General features: G+C 38.4%; 1 protein-coding gene across 7 annotated transcripts in view; it reads right to left on the bottom strand.

Moving 5' to 3' along the window:
* Nucleotides 1–20,706, bottom strand: part of TBC1D32 (TBC1 domain family member 32) — a 261,936-nt gene that overhangs the window by 118,162 nt on the left and 123,068 nt on the right. For all 7 annotated transcript variants that reach the window (XM_063666543.1, XM_054492124.2, XM_063666541.1 and 4 more), the window contains one exon: nucleotides 4,329–4,417. In XM_063666543.1, the coding sequence (XP_063522613.1) occupies nucleotides 4,329–4,417 (89 nt within the window). The remainder of the gene's footprint in view (nucleotides 1–4,328; nucleotides 4,418–20,706) is intronic.

Consider the following 20,706-nt stretch of genomic DNA (forward strand, 5'->3'; position numbering starts at 1 on the left):
TAGAGCAAGCTTTGTGTTGAAGGATGGGTTGAATTTGTATAAGTAGACAAAAGCAAAGACAGTAGTCAAGACATAAAAAACAAGCATAGAAGCAGGAATAAATGCTGTTTTGTCCTTGAGGGAAATAAGGAGTCTAACCTCCTCGGAACATTAGTTCAGGCTAAGGAAGGGTAGGAACTGTTGTACACAGGAAAGGTAGAGATATATTAGGGTAAGCCGCACAATGGTGTCCAGAATTGCCAGTAACTTAAAATGATAAAAGATGGGTGAGGGCTTTATAAGAACATGTTTCTTTTCTGCCTTAATTACCTCACATTCTTTGATTAACTTATTATCTTACTCCTCACTAGATAACAAGGTTAAAGAGAATGAGCACCACATCTGATTCACTCATCATTGCATCCCCCATACTAGCACAGTCCGTAGCTCAGAATACATGTTCAATAAATACTAGTTGAGTAAATATAGAAGAGTAAATTTTAAAATTGTAAATCTTACTGTATAGTCATACATAAAAGGCAATTCATATATTAATTAGGTCATTACACTGAAAAATGCAGATTAGCTTATTGCTTAATCACACTCCTGGGGAGGGAGGAAGAAGATAGGGTCTCTGACTCATGACGGTAGGTTAGGAAATGGGCAAAGGAACTACTTTTTAACACAGGTGAGGACATGGGAAGTGGGCAGCTGACAAGAGCATGAATGACTTCATCTATCATAGTAGAGTTGATAAATACTGTCCAAAAGTGAAAAATCACACTCAAACCTCTTGAAATGTTTTACACAATGTTTTCTCTTTACCTTAGAGGAATCTCTTCGAAAATAATGACCCCTGGAGCAAAAAAACAGTTATTTGAAATTCAGCAATTCCTTCAGTCTCACGCTGGGGCTTCTTTTTTTTGTTTTCCTATAAAATTCAGTTCAAATTTAAAGTGGCAACTGTACTATAATTCTATTTTTATAAAAGAATTTATTTTTATATATCTGTATATCTTTCTGTTTGTATATGTACAGAAAGATGTCTAGAATGATTTTCCACAGTGTTAATAATGACCGTTTTAGAATTACAAGGAATTTCATTTCATTATATTTAACTCTCTGCATTGGTTAATTTATTTATAATAAAGATAAACTATTGTTTAAAAAACAGAAAAAAGTTATGATGACTTTCAAAATTAAGCAGTTAAAGAGATGGTTGGGTCACTTAACGAGATAGAAATGAAAGATTTATTTGGTTTGTTTTTGTAGAAGGAGGTTTGGGAGACCCAAGAGTTCAATTTTCAACATGTTTAAATGAGAAATATATAAATTGAGATGTCAGAAGGCAGGTGTATATATAGGTTTGGTAGCTGAAAAGAGAGGTTTGGGCTAGAGATATAAATGGGGGCATCTACTAGCATATAAATGATATTTAAAGGCAAATGTTTCAGTGTAATAAATTAGGAGTAGAGTGCACAAAAAGCTAGGATCCTTGGTCCTGGGCTCAGGACTAAATCCTGAATATTCCAACATTCAGAGGCTGCCTAGAGAATGAAAAAAAAAAAAAAAGAAAGAAAAAGAAAATGCAGCAATAAGAGTGTGTGACAGCACAGAAATGAAGAGACTTTTTCACACAGGAAAAAAAAAAATGGTCCCCTATACCAAATGCTACTGACAGTTATAGTAAGATGAGAAAAGAGAACAATGCACTACATTCATTAGCATGGAAGTTACAAGTGATCTAGCGATGAGCAGGATGAATAGTTCTGACAAAATTATAAAGTCAATGTCAAATCAAAGTGAGTTGAGTAAATACAGGTGAGCAACTGAGGACAGTTTGTATAGACATATTTTGCTCTATAGATCAGTGGCTGCAAGGAGACACAAGGTCAAGGATATTTCTTTGGGTGGTTTGTTGTATTTCATTGTAAGACGGGACATTTGAAGGCATGTCTTTCACACTAATAGGAAAGATCTAGCATAAAAGGATAGGTTGGAAGAGGGAGAAAAGGGGTAGGGGTGAAGGAGGGAGGCTCATCAAAGGAGCACCCTTCTTGAGTATTAGTCATTTACAATGTAAGATTTGTAAGATCTTGGCAAATTAAAATTCAGAACTTTAAACAGAATGTGATGCTGTTCATGCCACATTTCACTAAGCCTCATATTAGCTTCATCTGAGTGTTGTGATAAATAAGTTGTACCAAGCATTACACTTAATGCTACTGCTACAGTTTTGAGGCAGAAGAAAATATAAAGTAAATGGAACAAGCAATGATAAACATAGATTCAGACACATTCATGGATAATCCACTGAAGAGAAAGGTACAAGGAAGACTTAACTAGAAACAAACAAAAATACTACGGGAATAAGAGAGAAACATATGGGTAAAAATCCCAAACACATAGAAACACAAGATTTATGAATAACGCAAAGCTATGATCTAGATTTATCACCATTAGATATTAATGACCAATAACAGACAGAAATTAGTAGAAAAATGAAAGTAAATTATTAGCTTAAAATGTATGACTTACAAATATACCTGAATTAAAGATTATTATGAATAGGAATCTCAAAACCTACATTTGTGTAAGAAAAACTTGTTAAAAAGCAAATAAAGTTAAAATACAAACTTTTCCTCAGAAAGTAATTTTGTCATTTTCTCTTTTTGAATGCTGATACAAAACAAGCAAATTACTAGGTAGCATGTTTATGACTACTGAGATACCAAAAAAATGAAGACAAAAATTATTTCCTAGTAAAACACAAAAACAGCATAGATCAAGTAGATATAAAGAAAGATGAATAACTGCTATTAGAACTCTTACTACTACTGTTTTTACAGTGTTTTCTGTGTGCCAGGTACTATTTTAAGCCTTTTTAATTTTTCATATCAATTATGACAATAACTCTGTAAGGAAAATAATATAATTATCCTCCACTTTACAGACGAGTAACTGAGACCCCATCTCACACAACCAGTAAAGAGCAAGCAGTTTGATCACAAAGTCCATGTTGCTAACCACCATACTGCGCTATTCTTTTATCTACCAACAATGGGATAGTAAATTCTTTACAGTAGGATAGAATGATAACATTTGGATATTATGAGAAAGCACATACTATGAAAATTAATGTATGCTATTCCCAGGAGCATTTCACTTCTTGCATTGCTTTTTATATAACTTAATAAAGTCTTATTGTTAAATCTTCTTCCAAAGAACACTACAGAAAATATTATTCCATACAAGCAAGAAAATATACAGGAAAAAAAAATTTACTCAGTATATCAACAACAAGAGGCCAAAATCGATGTTCTATAACTGCAAAACTCAGAAACATACTTGTTATGCAAAAGGAAATTCTACTGAATGGAGTTTTTCCTGGTTTCCTCCATTAAAACTTGCTATCTGATGTATCTGAGACTACAGACTAAAAATTAAAATTTAATGTGAAAACACATTTTGAGATAAAGGGCACACCACCCAAAGAACTATAATAGCAGCACCTTTGTTATACCTTCTTTGTACTATAAAGTCCAAACACGAAGCTCATCTATTAATATACAGTTAAAAATTTAAAATATACTATCATCAGAGAATTCTAACTTTAGAAAAATAATTGCTTCCTTTCTTAGGTGGTGAATTATCATTGATCTCCCTCAAGTCTAAAAAAGTTACTTTGCTAATAGAAAAGAAAGAAAAATCATGAAACTATGAAAATGGAAAATTTCCTTAATTCAGCTGCTTTTAAAGGTAGTAATTTACAGGAAGGGAAGCAAATTATATGTTTACATATGACCAAAAGACTGCGAATTTCACGAGTCCCTGTAGCCCTACCAACTATGCCTTATTTCCCATTTGAACATGGAAAATAAAATGTCAAGGAATATGAACTCAACTAGAAAGATTTAAACTTCAGGCAAAGTAAAGTTGAAAAGTAATGATTAACACCAAAGAGCAAAACTTGGGCCTCAGGATAAATCATCCATTTCTAGGCCTCTTTTGAGGATATATTGTGACAAGAATCTAACCAAATACCAAACCAGGGAAGGTCAAGTTGACTCCAGAGTAAACTAAATGAAATAGTCCCTAAAATGCCTCTATTAAATTAGGGAATGGGAGACACTATAATAATACAGAATCCAAATTCAGACAAAGGCCATGGTACACATATCTAATTGCCATAATTTACTTTGTCTATAATGTTACAGGAAGACAAATTACCTTTAAGCATGCTTTTAAATATTAGCTAATTTTAAATACTTTTTTAAAGTATACAGGACAAATGCTTATTTTTTGTGGAACATAAAATATAATATCAAAAGTAAAATGTAGCACTTTACCTTAGACCAAAGATATGTGATTGTTCATAGTTGAATAAAGAACGAATCTTAGCTTCAGAATTCAAAATTATAAGTCTATCAATAATATCCTGAAAAAGAGAGACAAAGTGAGACTGTACTTAACTGAAATCATTTAAAGAAAATTAAGTCAACAACAATTTATTTAGATTTGTGGTTCTCAAATTTGGCTTTACAAGGAAATCACCTGGGGAGCTGTAAATAATAATAATAATAATAATAATAGTATGATGCCTGGGTCCTAACCCTCAAAGTTTCTGAATTAACTGGTCTGAGTGTGGCCTAGATTTACATTAGGACTGTAAAAGTTTCCGAAGTGAATCCAGTATTCAGCCAAAGTGGGAAACACTGATTTTGACCCTACTCTGGCACTAGTGAGCACCTTATACCATCAGTTAAATACTGATAAAATTGCCAAAAATGTAAACTACTTTGAAAAACAAATAAAAAATCCACAAATTAGAAGAATGAACAACGGATCAAAATGTTGCATCTAATAACTAGATTTTCTTAATAGAGATTATCTGGCTCATGTAAATCAGTGGTTTCCAACCCTGGTTGAACATTAGAATCACGTAGGGAACTTAAAAAAGATACACAGGTGCCCAGGCTCAACCCCGGGCCGATTAAATCACTATGTCTAGGGGTGGGAATCTGGCATTAATACTCTTTTAAAAGCTCCCTGTGATGTTCCAGTGTGTAGCCAAGGCTTCAAAACCACTGATGCAAATATACACAGAATCTGATGATCTAGGTGCCAGCAGTTGTCCTAGCACTGACAATTTTAGCCAACCACACAATTTTTAACATGTTTTAAAAGGCTTCCTTGGCCAGGTGTGGTGGCTCATGCCTGTAATCCCAGCACTTTGGGAGGCTGAGGTGGGCGGACCAAGAGGTCAGGAGTTCGAGACCAGCCTGGCCAACATGGTGAAACACCGTCTCTAGTAAAAATACAAAAATTAGCCAGGTGTGGTGATGGGTGCCTGTAATCCCAGCTACTCGGGAGGCTGAGGCAGGAGAATTGCTTGAATCCAGGAGGTGGAGGTTGCAGTGAGCCAAGATTGCGCCACTGCACTCCAGCCTGGGTGACAAAGCAAGACTCTGTCTCGGAAAAGAAAAAAAAAAGGAAGGCTTTCTTTCTACAATGCCCTGCTTTTACATACATCTTTGGGTTTAGGCCTAAGAAATTTATTCATAGACAAATATCTATCTCTCTCATTGCTCATTTTCCTGACCAAGAAACTTGCTACTCTCCAGTGAGTTTAAATTCAGGATATTTCTGTTACCAATAGGGCAAAATAAGAAAGGTTTTGCTAGGGAGTAAAGTCACATAATATTTATTGAGGAATTTGTGGCTTATGATACAAAGACTATTTCATCAAATTAAAAAAAGAGGCAAAGGAATGAGTTTGTAAAAAGAAAATAATAGATATTTCAAAATCACACTTGAAAAATACTAATCAAATACTGATCAATACTAATACAACAATTGGACTGTGGGTAAAGCTACCTAGTAAAAATTTGTACCCAACATATAAGAATACATTTACCATTCTATAGATTATTTTGTAGAAGTGTGTAAATAATACTAGCATGAGAGTTTAAATTGGTAAATATTAATAAATATTAATAAGTAATATCATTACTACCTAGTAATGATGAATAAAAAGACTATTATTTTTAAATGATCTGTTGCTGTTATCTACTACTTTGCTGGGCACTACTTGCTTCAAACATTACAATAGAATGTGAGCTAAACAACTCATATTCATATTCCCAGCTGCACAGTCACTCTCATTAATTGCATCACAACTCTTTCTATCTCCTTTAACCTCTCTGCTTTTTCCTGAATTAGCTACATGACAGAGCACAGAGATTGCTATGACTTGCTCAAGCATCTAAATACTATTAAATAAATAGTCTTTGCCCTGGACATAGTGATGAAACTTGTTTACTATCTACCTATTCTACAAATAGGTAAATGTTTTATTACTTAATAATTACTGTAATTTTAGAGAAACAACCTATTATCACTATTTTTAACCACTGTTAATCTTCACAGAACAATCTAGAATTGATTAGGAATCATTAACCTTCTTGTATCTGAGGTGAGAGAGGTTGCCAATTAGTTCTATGCATAGTAGTTTCTAAAAGTATTATAATAAATATTTCTTCAATAGTAGGGAATTCGTACAGGTGACTGAAATTTGCACGGCTATTTGAATATAATGCAGAGCTCAAACTATTTGATAGCCAGTGACATCTTGTAACTGAGATTCTAGTTCTGAATCTAAGTACTAGGTACTGTTATAATAAAAATGATAGACTGTATTACCAACAAGCTAATGGAAGCGTAGATTACAGTAATCTATCAATGAGAATGCATTTTCAAAGAACAAATGTTATGGCAAATAATTTTTTCAAAGAAGATTACACTGATGTATCACCACTTAAGGAAGAAAACAAAACTCCTGGGAAGCCTTATGGAGAGCTTCAGTTTCTAAACACCATAACATGTATCAATAAGGCAATCAGCTTCCTAAATCAAGAAGCAGCTTCCCAGCAACAAACTAGTGCAAGAAGACCTGAGACTTACAAAAAGTAGACAGAAATTCTGTATCTTTTTAAAAGATACTGTCCAGCTTGAGAATATTTTCAATAACCTACTAGGTCAGACTGAGGCTATATTGGAAAAACAAAAAGGAATATCAATTCTATATAAAGACATGTTTGAGTGCCTACTGTTTACAACTGCCCCAATAGCCAGGTTTGGGCTATGTGACTGACTCGTTTTATTGAAGAAATAGGCAAGTGAAGGGTGAGGACAGGTAAAATGTAATGTCCCAATAGTTCTGCACTTCCACTTCTAGAAGTGGTTTATGATTGGTTAGCCTATGAATAAAACTAAGCTAATCAAACTCCTTCCTTGGGATTTTTCAACATGGAAAAGTAGAGGAAAAGGCTACTCTCCTGTTTGGGGTTATAGAGAGTTAAATGGTGACCCCTCACACACACACCAGAAAAAAAAAAAAAAAAAGATATGTCCAGGGTCTAAGCTCCAGAACCTGTAAATGTCACCCTATTCAGAAAAAGAGTCATTGCAGAGGTTAAGAGTCTTGAGGTATGTATTAGTCCATTCTCACGCTGTTAATAAAGACATACCTGAGACTGGGTAATTTATTTTTAAAAAAAAAAAGGAGGTTTAATTAACTCACAGTTCAACATGGCTGGGGAGGCCTCAGGAAACTTACAATCATGGTGGAGGGGAAAGCAAATACATCCTTCTTCACATGGCAGGAGGAAGGAGAAGTGTGAAGCAAAGTGGGGAAAAGCTCCTTACAAAATCTCGTGAGAAGTCAGTCGCTATCATGAGAACAGCATGGTGGAAATCACCCCATAATTCAGTTACCTCCTGTCAAGCCCCTCCCATGACACATGAGGATTATGGAAACTATAATTCAAGACAAGATCTGGGTAGGGACACAGCCAAACCATATCATCCTGGATTACCAAAGTAGACCTTTAATCTAAGACAAGTGTCCTTATAAGAGAAAAACAGAGGGAGATTTAAGAGAGAGAAGAGGAAATAGACATGTAAAGATAGAGGCACAAACTGGATTTATGTACCAACAAGACATGAAACACCTGGAAAAAAAAAAAAAAAACAAATTAAACCAAAGGATTCTTCCCTGGAGCCTTGGGAGGAAGCATGGCCCTGCTGGCACCTTGTTTTCAAACTTCTGGCCTTCAGAATTGGGAAAGAATAAATTTTTGTGATTTAAAGCCACCCGGTTTGTGGTAATGTGTTACGACAGCCCTAGAAAATTAATAAAAGGGGAGAGGGTGAAGATATCCCTATAGAATAACAGGTAGCCCCTCCTATGGGGAATGGAGGACTATGGAATCCTCTCCTATGGAGAATACCATCTAGAGAAGAAGAAAATAATTATAGCAAACATTTATATGTCACCTATTATCTGCCAGGTAGTGATATAAATGCATTTAGTCTTCACAACAACCCTGAGATGAAAATATTACAGCTCTTCTTAAAAAAAAAAAAAAACTCACTTCATTGAGGTATAATTGACATAAATAAGCTATACTAATAACGTATAAATCTGATGAGTTTGGAGATATGTATACACCTGTGAAACCATAACCACGATCTATGCCATAAGCCCATCTATCACCTCCCAAAGTTTCCTCCTCCCTTATTGATTAGTGTGTGTGAGAGAGAAAAACATTTAGCATGAGATCTGCCCCCTTAGCAAGTTTTTAAGTATATAATAGAGTATTGCTAACTATAGGCACTATGTTGTACAGTAGTTCTTTAGGATTTAATCATCTTGTATAACCAAAACTTCATACACTTTGACCAATACTTGCCTGCTTTCCCCCTTTCCCATCCTTAGTCACCACCATTCCACTCTCTACTTCCACGAGTTTAACTATTTTAGATTCATCATACAAGTGGTATTATGTGGTATTTGTCCTTCCTGTGTCTGGCTTATTTCATTTAGCATAAGGCATTCTTGTAACAAGAAAAAACTGAGGTCTAACTTGTTCAGGGTCACACAACTAATAAGAGGCAGAACCTGGAAACTAATGCAGGCAGTCTGGCTTCAGAATTCAAACTCTTAACCATTACCCTGTGCTTGCCTTTCAACAAAGCCAACATGAAATGCAATAATAAGCAAAGGTGGAGGGCATAGGCGGACAGACACAGAGAGACAGATGTAGACCTGACAGCACTTGCAGTCCTGTTTCCAGTTGTCCCTGCTTTTTCTGAAAGTTAGTTATATAAATCAAAAAATGTCCTATTTTGCCTAAATTAATTCAATTTGCATCTTTCTACCTAATACAATACCATGTTTACACATCATTATCATAGAGCTGGATGGTAAGTCATAGAAACTGAAAGCAATTAAAAAATTGTGTATATTAAAGGAAAAGGGTATTTTGTATCATTCACCTTCAATTTAATAAAGTACAGCTTGAGAGTTGTTCACAGGCGTTAGTATTTTGGTAGATACCTGACATGAAGCCATGAAAAGTTAAGTCCTAAGATCCCTAAAAGCTAAAGAATCTCTTAAAATTTAGAAGAAAAAGAACTACACAAATAGAAAAACAGGCAAAAACAAATGAAAAGACTATTAAGGGATAAGTAAATGTCAATGGCCATTAAGCATAGAAAAGGATGTTCTGTTCAGAATGAAAAAATATATAAATTAACATTTTTCACTTGTCAGACAAATATCTAAATTTTTGACCACAAAATCTTCTTAATCAGCCTACCAGGAAACAGGCAATATAATATCTTACTGACGGGAATGCGAAAAGATTATTCTCTGTGAATGGAAATCTAGCAATAAGAACCATATATTGGAACACATTACATGTGAATTTACCTTTCAACCCAGTAATCATGCTTCTAGAAATCTAGCCTGAAGATACTGTGGTAGGCAGTATTCGAAAATGGCCCTCAAGATTCTCAGGCCTCAAACACAAATGCAAACACTGCTGTGAAGGAATTTTTGCAGATGTAACTAAAATCCTTAATCAGTTGACTTTAAGATAGGAGATTATGGGGGTGGGCTTGACCTAATCAAACAAGCAATTTAAAAGTGGAATTTTCTCTAACTGGTCACAAAAGGTCAGAGAGATTCAAAGAATGAGAGAAACACGGTATAAGGGAACTTCTCCAATTCTGAAATGCAAAAGGACACAGGGCAAAGACCCGAGAGTAGCCTCTAGAAACTACAAACAAGTCCCTAGCTAATAGCCACAGAAAATTCAGGCACACCATACTGGACTTCTGACCTACAAAACTGTGAGTTAATAAACAGGTGTTGTTTTAATCCACTGGATTTGTAAGAATTTGTTATACGACAATAAAAAAAATATATAGATACACTGGCAAGTACAATATAAGCCAAGGCTATTAATTTTGGAATCATTTATAATAATAAAAGACTTGAAAGAACCCAAGTGTCCACCAGTAAAAGACTGGATAAACTCTAGCACATTCGCATAATGGACTATTATGCAACTGTGGGTGGGGCAGGTGGGGTGGGGAAAGGATAAGAAAGAGCTCTGTATACTGCTATAGGGTCATCTCCAAGATAAGTAATAGAAAAATGCAAAGGGCAGGTGAGTATAGCAGGCTATATTTCACTTACATCTAGAGGGAAAGAAAATATGTATTTTTTTAAATTTCTAAACAGTTGTGTTTATTCCAACAAAAATAAATGTCACTTTCATTTACCAGGGATAACTTAACTAATAGAGTTAGAACAATTTTTCTTAAATGATTGTTATTTAATTCTAAGAACACTTTTATTATCACTATAGTATTCTGTTATATTTTGATTTCACAGTACTAGTGATGGATAAACTGGTTTGTACAATCTTTTTTTAATTCATTTTTTATTTCAATAGGCTTTGGGGGAAACAGATGGTGTTTGGTTATATGAATAAATTATTTAGTGGTGACTTCTGAGATTCTAGTGAACCCATCACCCAAGCAGTGTACACTGTACACAATGTGTAGTCTTTTATCCCTCACCCCTCTCCTATCCTTTCCCCTCAAGTCGCCAAAGTCCACTGTATCATTCTTATGCCTTTGCGTCCTCATAACTATGATCCCATATCTGGGTAAGAACATATGATGTTTGGTTTTCCATTCCAGTGTTACTTAACTTTGAGTAATCGTCTCCAATTCCATCCAGGTTGCTGTGAATGCCATTATTTCATTCCTTTATTATGGCTGAGTAGTATTACATGGTACATATATACCACATTTTCTTTATCCACTCGGTGATTACCCAGCCGCATACAAGTAAAATGCTGTGGAAGACCCACTGGAGAGATGACACCCCTCACTGGTTTGGGGAACACCACTGTCCCAGTGGAAAGTTGACCACACCCTGGAGCCCTACTCTTCCTCTCTGGACCGGAGCCGAACTGCGAGTGTCACAGAGCAAGGATAGTATGTGCTCCACTCAACACTGCACACACAGTTCCTCGACCACAGTGCCGAGCAAATGGCTGGCACTCCCTGTGTATCTGCTGAATAAATAAATGAATGAACAAACCCAACACACACACGCGCGCGCACACACACACACACACACACACACGACAAAAGGGATGTAATTACTGAGCTAACAGAAATACAAATAACAATCAAAGACTACTATGAACACCTCTATGCAAACAACCTAGAAGAAATGGATAAATTCCTGGACACATATGCCCCCCCAAGACTGAACCAGGAACAAAGTGATTCCCAGAAAAGGCCAACAACAAGCTCCAAAATTGAATCAGCAATAAATAGCCTACCAACCAAAAAAAGCCCAGGACCAGGTGGATTCACAGCTGAATTCTACCAGATGTACAAATAAGAGCTGGTACCATTCCTAATAAAATTATTCCAAAAAACTGCAGAGAAGGACTCCTACCTAACTTACCTAACTCATTCTATGAGGCCAGCATCATTCTGATAACAAAACCCGGCAGAGACACAACAAAAAAAACTTCAGGTCAGTATCTCTTTTTTTTTTTTTTGAGATGGAGTTTCCCTCTTGTTGCCCAGGCTGGAGTGTAGTGGCACAATCTCAGCTCACTGCAATCTCTGCCTCCCGGGTTCAAGCAATTCTCCTGCCTCAGCCTCCTGGGTAGCTGGGATTACAGGCATGTGCCACCACACCTGGCTAGTTTTGTATTTTTAGTAGAGACGGGGTTTCACCACATTGGGCAGGCTGGTCTCGAACTCCTGACCTCAGACCTCAGGTGATCCACCTGCCTCGGGCCCCCAAAATACTAGGATTACAGGCATGAGCCACCGCACCCAGCCCAGGCCAATAACTCTGATGAACTTGATGCAAAAATCCTCAACAAAATACTTGCAAACAAAATACAGCAGCACATCAAAAAACAAATCCACCACCATCAAGTAGGCTTTACCCTTTGGATGCAAGGTTAGTTCAACATATGCAAATCAATAAACATAATCCATCACATAAACAGGACTAAAGACAAAAACCAAATGATTATCTCAATAGATGCAGAAAAGGCTTTCAATAAACTTCAACATCCTTCACGTTAAAAACTCTCAATAAACTAGATATTGAAGGAACATATCTCAAAATAATAAGAACCTTCTATGACAAACCCACAGCCAACATCATACCATTCAGGCAAAAGCAGGAAACATTTTCCTTGAAAACTGGCACAAGACAAGGATGTCCTCTCGCACTATCCCTATTTAATATAGTATTGGAAGTCTTGGCCAGAGCAATCAGGTAAGAGAAACAAATAAAGGTCATCCAAATAGGAAGACAGGAAGCCAAACTATCCCTGTTTGTAGACAGCATGATTCTATATCTAGAGAACCCCACAGTCTTGGTCTAAAAGCTCCTTCAGCTGATAAACAACTTCAGAAAAGATTCAGGATACAACTACCATCAGAGTGAACAGGCAACCTACAAAATGGGAGAAAATTTTCGCAACCTACTCATCTGACAAAGGACTAATATCCAGAATCTACAATGAACTCAAACAAATTTACAAGAAAAAAACAAACAACCCCATCAAAAAGTGGGCAAAGGACATGAACAGACACTTCTCAAAAGAAGACATTTATGCAGCCAAAACACACATGAAAAAATGCTCACCATCACTGGCCATCAAAGAAATGCAAATCAAAACCACAATGAGATACCACCTCACACCAGTTAGAATGGCGATCATTAAAAAGTCAGGAAACAACAGGTGCTGGAGAGGATGTGGAGAAATAGGAACACTTTTACACTGTTGGTGGGACTGTAAACTAGTTCAACCCTTGTGGAAGTCAGTGTGGCGATTCCTCAGGGATCTAGAACTAGAAATACCATTTGACCCAGCCATCCCATTACTGGGTATATACCCAAAGAATTATAAATCATGCTGCTATAAAGACACATGCACACATATGTTTATTGCGGCACTATTCACAATAGCAAAGACTGGGAACCAACCCAAATGTCCAACAATGATAGACTGGATTAAGAAAATGTGGCACATATACACCACGGAATACTATGCAGCCATAAAAAATGATGAGTTCATGTCCCTTGTAGGGACATGGATGAAATCGGAAACCATCATTTTCAGTAAACTATCACAAGAACAAAAAACCAAACACCGCATATTCTCACTCATAGGTGGAAACTGAACAATGAGAACACATGGACACAGGAAGGAGAACATCATACTCTGGGGATTGTTGTGGGGTGGGGGGAGGGGGGAGGGATAGCTTTAGGAGATATACCTAATGCTAAATGACAAGTTAATGGGTGCAGCCCACCAGCATGGCACATGTATACATATGTAACTAACCTGCACATTGTGCACATGTACCCTAAAACTTAAAGTATAATAATAATAAAAGAAAAAAAAGATTCAAGATACAAAATCAATGCACAAAAATCACTAGCATTCCTATACTTCAACAATAGCCAAGTCAAGAGCCAAATCAGGAATTCAATCCTATTCACAATTGCCACAAAAATAATAAAATAAAATAAAATAAAATACCTAGGAATACAGCAAACCAGGAAGATGAAAGAACTCTACAATGAGAATTACAAAACACGGCTTAAAGAACTCAGAGATGATACAAACAAATGGAAAAACATTCAATGCTTATAGATAGAATCAATATCATTACAATGGGCATACTGCCCAAAGCAATTTATAGATTCAATGATATTCCTATCAAACTAACAATGACATCCTTCATAGAACTAGAAAAAAACTATTTGAAAATTCATATGAAACCAAAAAGAGCCTGAATAGCCAAGGCAATCCTAAGCAAAAAGAACAAAGCTGGAGGCATCATGTTACCTGACTTGGAAGGACTATAGTAATCAAAATAGTATAATATTGGTACAAAAATAGACACACAGACCAATGGAACAGAACAGAAAGCCCAGCAATAAGACTGCACACTTACAACTATCTGATAATCTACAAAGTTGACAAAAACAAGCAATGAGGAAAGAACTCCCTGTTTGATAAATGTGCTGAGATAACTGGCTAGCCATAAGCAGAAAATTGAAACTGGACCCCTTTTCCTTCTATCATATACAAAAATTAGCTCAAGATGGATTAAAGACTTAAATATAAAACCCAAAACTATAAAAACCCTGAAAGACAATATAGGCAATACCATTCCAACATACAAACAGGCAAAGATTTTGCCTTTGGATGCTTGGAGTGTTGATTCATCAGCTGGAAACCTGTGTGGCCTGTGGCACCTTTGCCTCAATTTTGCTCAGGCCCACTGGGCTCATTCCACCCATTCGGCCTGGCAAGCTATGCTCAGCTCATGCTACCAACCCAGATCCCATGCCTGCCCAGGATCAGCCAGACATGAAGTGATGAGGGTTACCTGTGTGAGCAAATGAGCACGGGGTCCAGCCACTGCTCAAAACCAGGCATGCCAGCTGCAGCAGGGTGGGCAGCTCCAGGCACTAGCATGGGTGCCAGCTCCCTGTGAGGCTGCAGCTGGACCAGGCATAAAGCAAGCAGCTTCTACTACAGGCACCAGGGAACACAGCAGGGCCCAAAATCCTGGAGGTGTCAGGAACCACAGAGCCCCAAAGAGGGTGTCACAGCCATGGACCTAGGATCTCCTAGATCTGGGCTACCTGAAGGGCTAAAGCTCTTCTCTCTTTCTCTCTTCTCTCCTTCTCATTGCCCACAACAGGGTAAGCACGAGCAGGAGGCGTGTTTTGGTCCTGTTTGTGTTACTGCTCTTTCAGTCCTCCCATTTGGTGGGTCCCAAGTTCTTGTCCCACATCCAGGAAGAATGAGGTATGTAGACAACTGGAGGGTGAGCAAAGCAAAGAGGTGCTTTATTGAGCAACAATACAGCTCTCAAGAGACCAGAAGTGAGTAAAGACTTTCTGCAGGCACCAGCCTGCATGTCTGCTCAGCACTCAGCTGAGAGGAGACCCACAATGTATATCTCCTCTCCGTAGGCGGGTCGTCCTGATGTCTGCTCAGCTCTCAGCAGAGAGGAGAAGCACAGTGCGTAGCTCCTCTCCACAGGCAGGGCATCCCAACAACTGTCCAAGTCTGGCTGAGTCTGGGGCTTTTATGGGCTTCAGAGGGAACAAAGTGCATGCTGATTGGTCCATGGGCAACCACAGTCAGGCTTGGAAAAAGTACCGTAAGTCCTCACTCCGGTCTGCAGAATTGGCAGCCCAGCCCTCATACTTCAGGCCAACCCTGGCTTGAAGGTGGGACTTCACAAGGGATCCACCACTATCTACCCACAGGCAGCTGAGTGCCTGCAGCTGTGCCTGGGAGGCTGGGACTCTCACCAGCATCATAGGGCATGCAGGCCCAGCCTTACCTTCCACAATGAAGCTGGCATCATGGCAGCCACTGCTTCAGATGGGCCACCACTGCCATCAATTTCATGACAAAGATGCCAAAACCAATTGCGACAAGAGCAAACATTCACAAATGGGATCTAATTAACTTTAAATGCTTCCTCACAGCATAAGTATCAACACATTAAACAGACAACCTATAGTATGAGAGAAAATATTTACAAACTATGCATCTGACAAGTATCTAATATCCAGCATCTATAAGAAACTTAAAGAAATTTGCAAAAAAAAAATCCCATTAAAAGGTGGCCAAAGGACATGAACAGGCACTTTTCAAATGAAGACATATATGTGGCCAAGAAGCATACGAAAAAAGCACAATATTACTGATCATTAGAGACATGCAAATCAAAACCAAAATAAGATGCCATCTCACACCAGTCAGAATGGCTATTATCAAAAAAGTAAAAGAGTAACAGATGATGGTGAAATTGTGAAGAAAAGAGAACACTTATACACTGTTGCTGAGAGTATAAATTAGTTCAACCAATGTGGAAAGCATTGTGGCAATTGTCCCCAAAGAGCAATAAATAGAACTACCATTCAACCCAGCAATCCCATTACTGGGTGTGATGGTTAATACTGAGTGTCAACTTGTTGAATTGAAGGATGCAAAGTATTGATCCTGGGTGTGTCTGTGAGGGTGCTGCCAAAGGAAATTAACATTTGAGTTAGTGGGCTGGGGAAGGCAGATCCACCTTTAATCTGATGGGAACCATCAAATCAGCTGCCAGCAAATATAAAGCAGACAGAAAAACATGAAAAGACAAGACTGGCATAGCCTCCCAGCCTACATCTTTCTCCTGTGATGAATGCTTCCTTCCCTCAGACATCAGACTCCAAGTTCTTTAGTTTTGAGACTCAGACTGGCTCTCCTTGCTCCTCAAGCTTTCAGGCAGCCTATTGTGGGACCTTCTGATTGTGTAAGTTAATACTTAATATACTCCCCGTTATATGTATACTTATATCTATCCTATTAGTTCTGCTCTCTAGGAAACCCTGACTAATACAGATTTTGGTACCAGGAGTAGTTCTAGAGGAAGACAATATTAAGGTTGGAATTCTTTCATTGGTTTTGGGGTTTCTGGAGGACTCTACTTCTAAAAGTATGGAGAACACTGATAGTCATTGGCGTGAACTGTTTAGAGATTATGCAAAATAAATGCATTTGACACTCCTGATTCACCGCTCATGAGAGGCAAGGAATTTAGTGACTCTATATGTAATACATTTGACCATATGTGGAAAACCAAGGAACATAATGAAGCTGCTTGGTTGCTTCTAAGTTCAGTGAACAAAGTGATGAAAGAAAATGATGAACTCAGAGATTCTGTCTCCTGGCTTCAGAAGAAGACACTGAGCCTCAAATCTGCTAAAATTGCCCTGATTGAGAGTTTTATCTCCTGCAGAGAAAGAGCTGAAATTGTGGAAAACAGACATAAGTTCTTATCATGTGAGTGGCTGACCTGCAACAAAAGCTGCATGCACAGCCTCGCCAGGTGTATACTGTTAAAGTGAGGGCATTGATTGGAAAAGAATGGGACCCTACAACTTTGAATGGGGACATGTGGGAGGACCCTGTAGAACTGGGGACACTAAGTTTGTACACTATGATGAACCTTTTTTTGCCAGAAGAAACAGCTTCCCCATCCCCCGTAGCGGCAACATCCCCTCCCCAACCCATGGTGCCATCAGCCTTTTCACTTTTGTCTGAGGAGACAAACCCTGCATTGCCTGAAACAAAAGCGATGGCCTCCCCTGAGGCAGTTGTCAGGCAAAGGAATGTTGATTCTCCTCAGGAGCTACCCCAACATTCTGTTTCCTTCTAGACCTATAACTGCACTAAAGTCCTGCAGGCCCCTAAAGATGAGGTTGAGAGCATGATCTATGAGGAAACGCACTACACTCAAAAGAACTGCTTGAGTTCTCCAATTTACATAAACAGAAATCTGGAGAACAGGCATGGGAATGGATATTAAGGGTATGGGATAATGGTGGGAGGAACACAGAGTTGAATCAGGTTGAGTTTATTGATTTGGCCCAACTAAGTAGGGACTCTGCATTTAATGTTGAGCTCAAGGAGCTGAAAAAGGTTCTAATCGTTTAGCTGCTCAGTTAGCTGAAATATGGATTAAAAGATGGCCCAATGTGAGCAAGTTGGAAATGCCTGATGTCCCTTGGTTTAATATAGAGGAAAGGATCTCAAGTCTTAGGGAGATTGAGATGGTGAAGTGGATTAGTCACTTTAGATCTACTCATCCCAGCTGGGAGGTTCCAGAAGATATACCCTTGACCAATGCCTTGCAAAATAGATTTGTGAGGGCCTCACCTACATCTTTGAAGAGGCCTGTAATCACTCTTCTCTGTATGTCAGAACTAAATGTGGGATCCAAATTCATTCAACTACAAAATTTAAATAAAATAAGAAAAATTGAAGCCCGAGGTGGCAGGGGCCAAGGGGTGGCACTCAACCGTCAAAGGCCAGGTGGGTGTAGCTACTGTAATGGACACTAGAGACAAGGCAGCAATCAGAATACTCCGACTCCTGTTGAGCTCTGGTACTGGCTAATCATGGTGTTCCTAGAAGTGAAATTGATAGGAAGCCTACTGCATTTCTACTTCATTAATATAAGCAGAAAACTTCTAGGTCGAACGGACAAAAGACTAATTTGAATTATTAAAACAGAGAATCGCGGCCCCTCAATCAATTTCCAGACAAGCCAGTTTACAGACTCAGAACCCCTTGAATGAAAGGGAGGCCGGGTCCCCTTGAGGAAGGACCCCACTACATTACTGACAATTTATGCTGTGAATTTTTCTCCCATTCTTCCCCAAGGAGACCTCCAGCCTTTTACCAAGGGCAACGGTGCATTGGGGAAAGGGAAATGATCAGACATTTTGGGGACTACTGGACACTGGCTCCAAGCTGATGTTGATTCCAGGGGACCCAAAATGTCATTGTGGTCCTCCAGTTAAAGTAGTGGCTTATGGCCATCAGGTAATTAATTGAGTTTTACCTCAGGTCCAACTTACAGCTTGTACAGTGGATCTCTGGACTCACCCTGTAGTCTTTTCCCCAGTGCCAGAATGCATAATTGTCACAGACATACTTAGCAGGTGGCAGAACCCCCACATAAGCTCTCTGACTGGTAAGGTGAGGGCTATTATGTTGGGAAAGACAAAACAGAAGCCATTACAGCTGCCTCTACCTAGAAAAATACTAAATCAAAAACAGTATTGCAATCCCTGGAGAAACTGCAAAGATTAGTGCCACCATCAAGGACTTGAAAGACGCAGGGATGGGGATTCCTAACACAGCCCCATTCAACTCTCCCATTTGGCCTGTGCAGAAGACAGATGGATCTTGAAGAATGCTACTGGATTATCCTAAGCTTAACCAAGTGGTGACTCCAACTGCAGCTGCTGTACCAGATGTGGTTTCATTGCTTAAGTAAATTAACACATCTCCTGGTATGCAGCCACTGACTTGGCAAATGCTTTTATCTCCATTCCTGTCCATAAGGCCCACCAGAAGCAATTTGCCTTCAGCTGGCAAGGCCAGCAATATACCTTTACTGTCCTACCTCAGAAGTATATCAACTCTCCGGCTTTGTGTCATAATCTTATCCAGAGAGAACTTGGATAAGGTGAGACATGGAATCAACCTAAATACCCATCAATGACAAATTGAATAAAGAAAATGTGGACATATACACCATAGAATACTATGCAGCATTTAAAAAGAACAAGATCATGTCTTTCATGGGAACATGGATGGAGCTGGAGACAATCTAATGCACGAACAGAAAATCAAATACCAAATGTTCTCAGGTATAAGTGGGAGCTAAATGATGAGAACTCATGGACACAAAGAGGGGAACAACAGACACTGGGGCCTATTAGAGGGTAGGGGGTGGAGAAGGGAGAGGAACAGAAAAGATAACTATTAGATACAAGGCTTAGTATCTGGGTGATGAAATAATCTGTACAACAAATCTCTGTAACTTGAGTTTACCTATATAACAATCCTACACATGTACCACTGAAGCTAAAATAAGAGTTTTTAAAAAAAGATTACAAAAAGAAAACAAGATCAAGGTGTTAGGGAGGCAAATTCTATCAGGTGGTAATTTGTTGCCTATAGAAAGGGAAGAATCAATAATGATTTCCAGGTTTCTGGTTCATTAAATTGTGTGGCTAATAGTACCATACACTGAGAAAAACAGGAAACAGAATTGATTTGGGAAAAAGAAAACATTACATTCAGTTGTAGACACAGTAAGACTAAGATGCCTGTGACTGTTCCAGATGCCTATTGTCTGGCAGGTTCTAAATATAAAACTGGCAGTCAAGTCATATAGGTCAAAGAGTTGTCAGTGTGTAACCGAAGCCATTTGAATTGGATGAGATCACGCTGGAGGCCATAGGACAAAAAAAGCAAAAGAAGTCTACAAAGACAACTATGCAGGAGAGACCAGAAAAGAAGGAAGAGAACAAGAAGTAAGTAATGCCACAGCCACAGAAACAGAGAATTACACTAAGGAGTGGACAAACCATGTCAAATATTCCAAAGTGGTAAATTAAGCTAAAGGGGGTGGGGATGTGACATGATTTGGTTGTGTCCCCACCCAAATCTCATCTTGAATTGTAGTTCCCATAATCCCCACATGTGACGGTCAACACTCAGTGTCAACTTGATTGGATTGAAGGATGCAAAGTTTTGATCTTGGGTGTGTCTGTGAGGGTGTTGCCAAAGGAGATTAACATTTGAGTCAGTGGGCTGGGAAAGGCAGACCTGCCCTTAATCTGGGTAGGAACCCTCTAATCAGCTGTCTGTGTGCCTAGAATATAAAGCAGGCAGAAAAATGTGAAAATACTAGACTGGCCTAGCCTCTCAGCCTATATCTTTCTCCCCTTGA

The sequence above is a fragment of the Pongo pygmaeus genome, chromosome 5 (assembly GCF_028885625.2).
Source record: "Pongo pygmaeus isolate AG05252 chromosome 5, NHGRI_mPonPyg2-v2.0_pri, whole genome shotgun sequence".
Taxonomy (NCBI): Eukaryota; Metazoa; Chordata; class Mammalia; order Primates; family Hominidae; genus Pongo; species Pongo pygmaeus.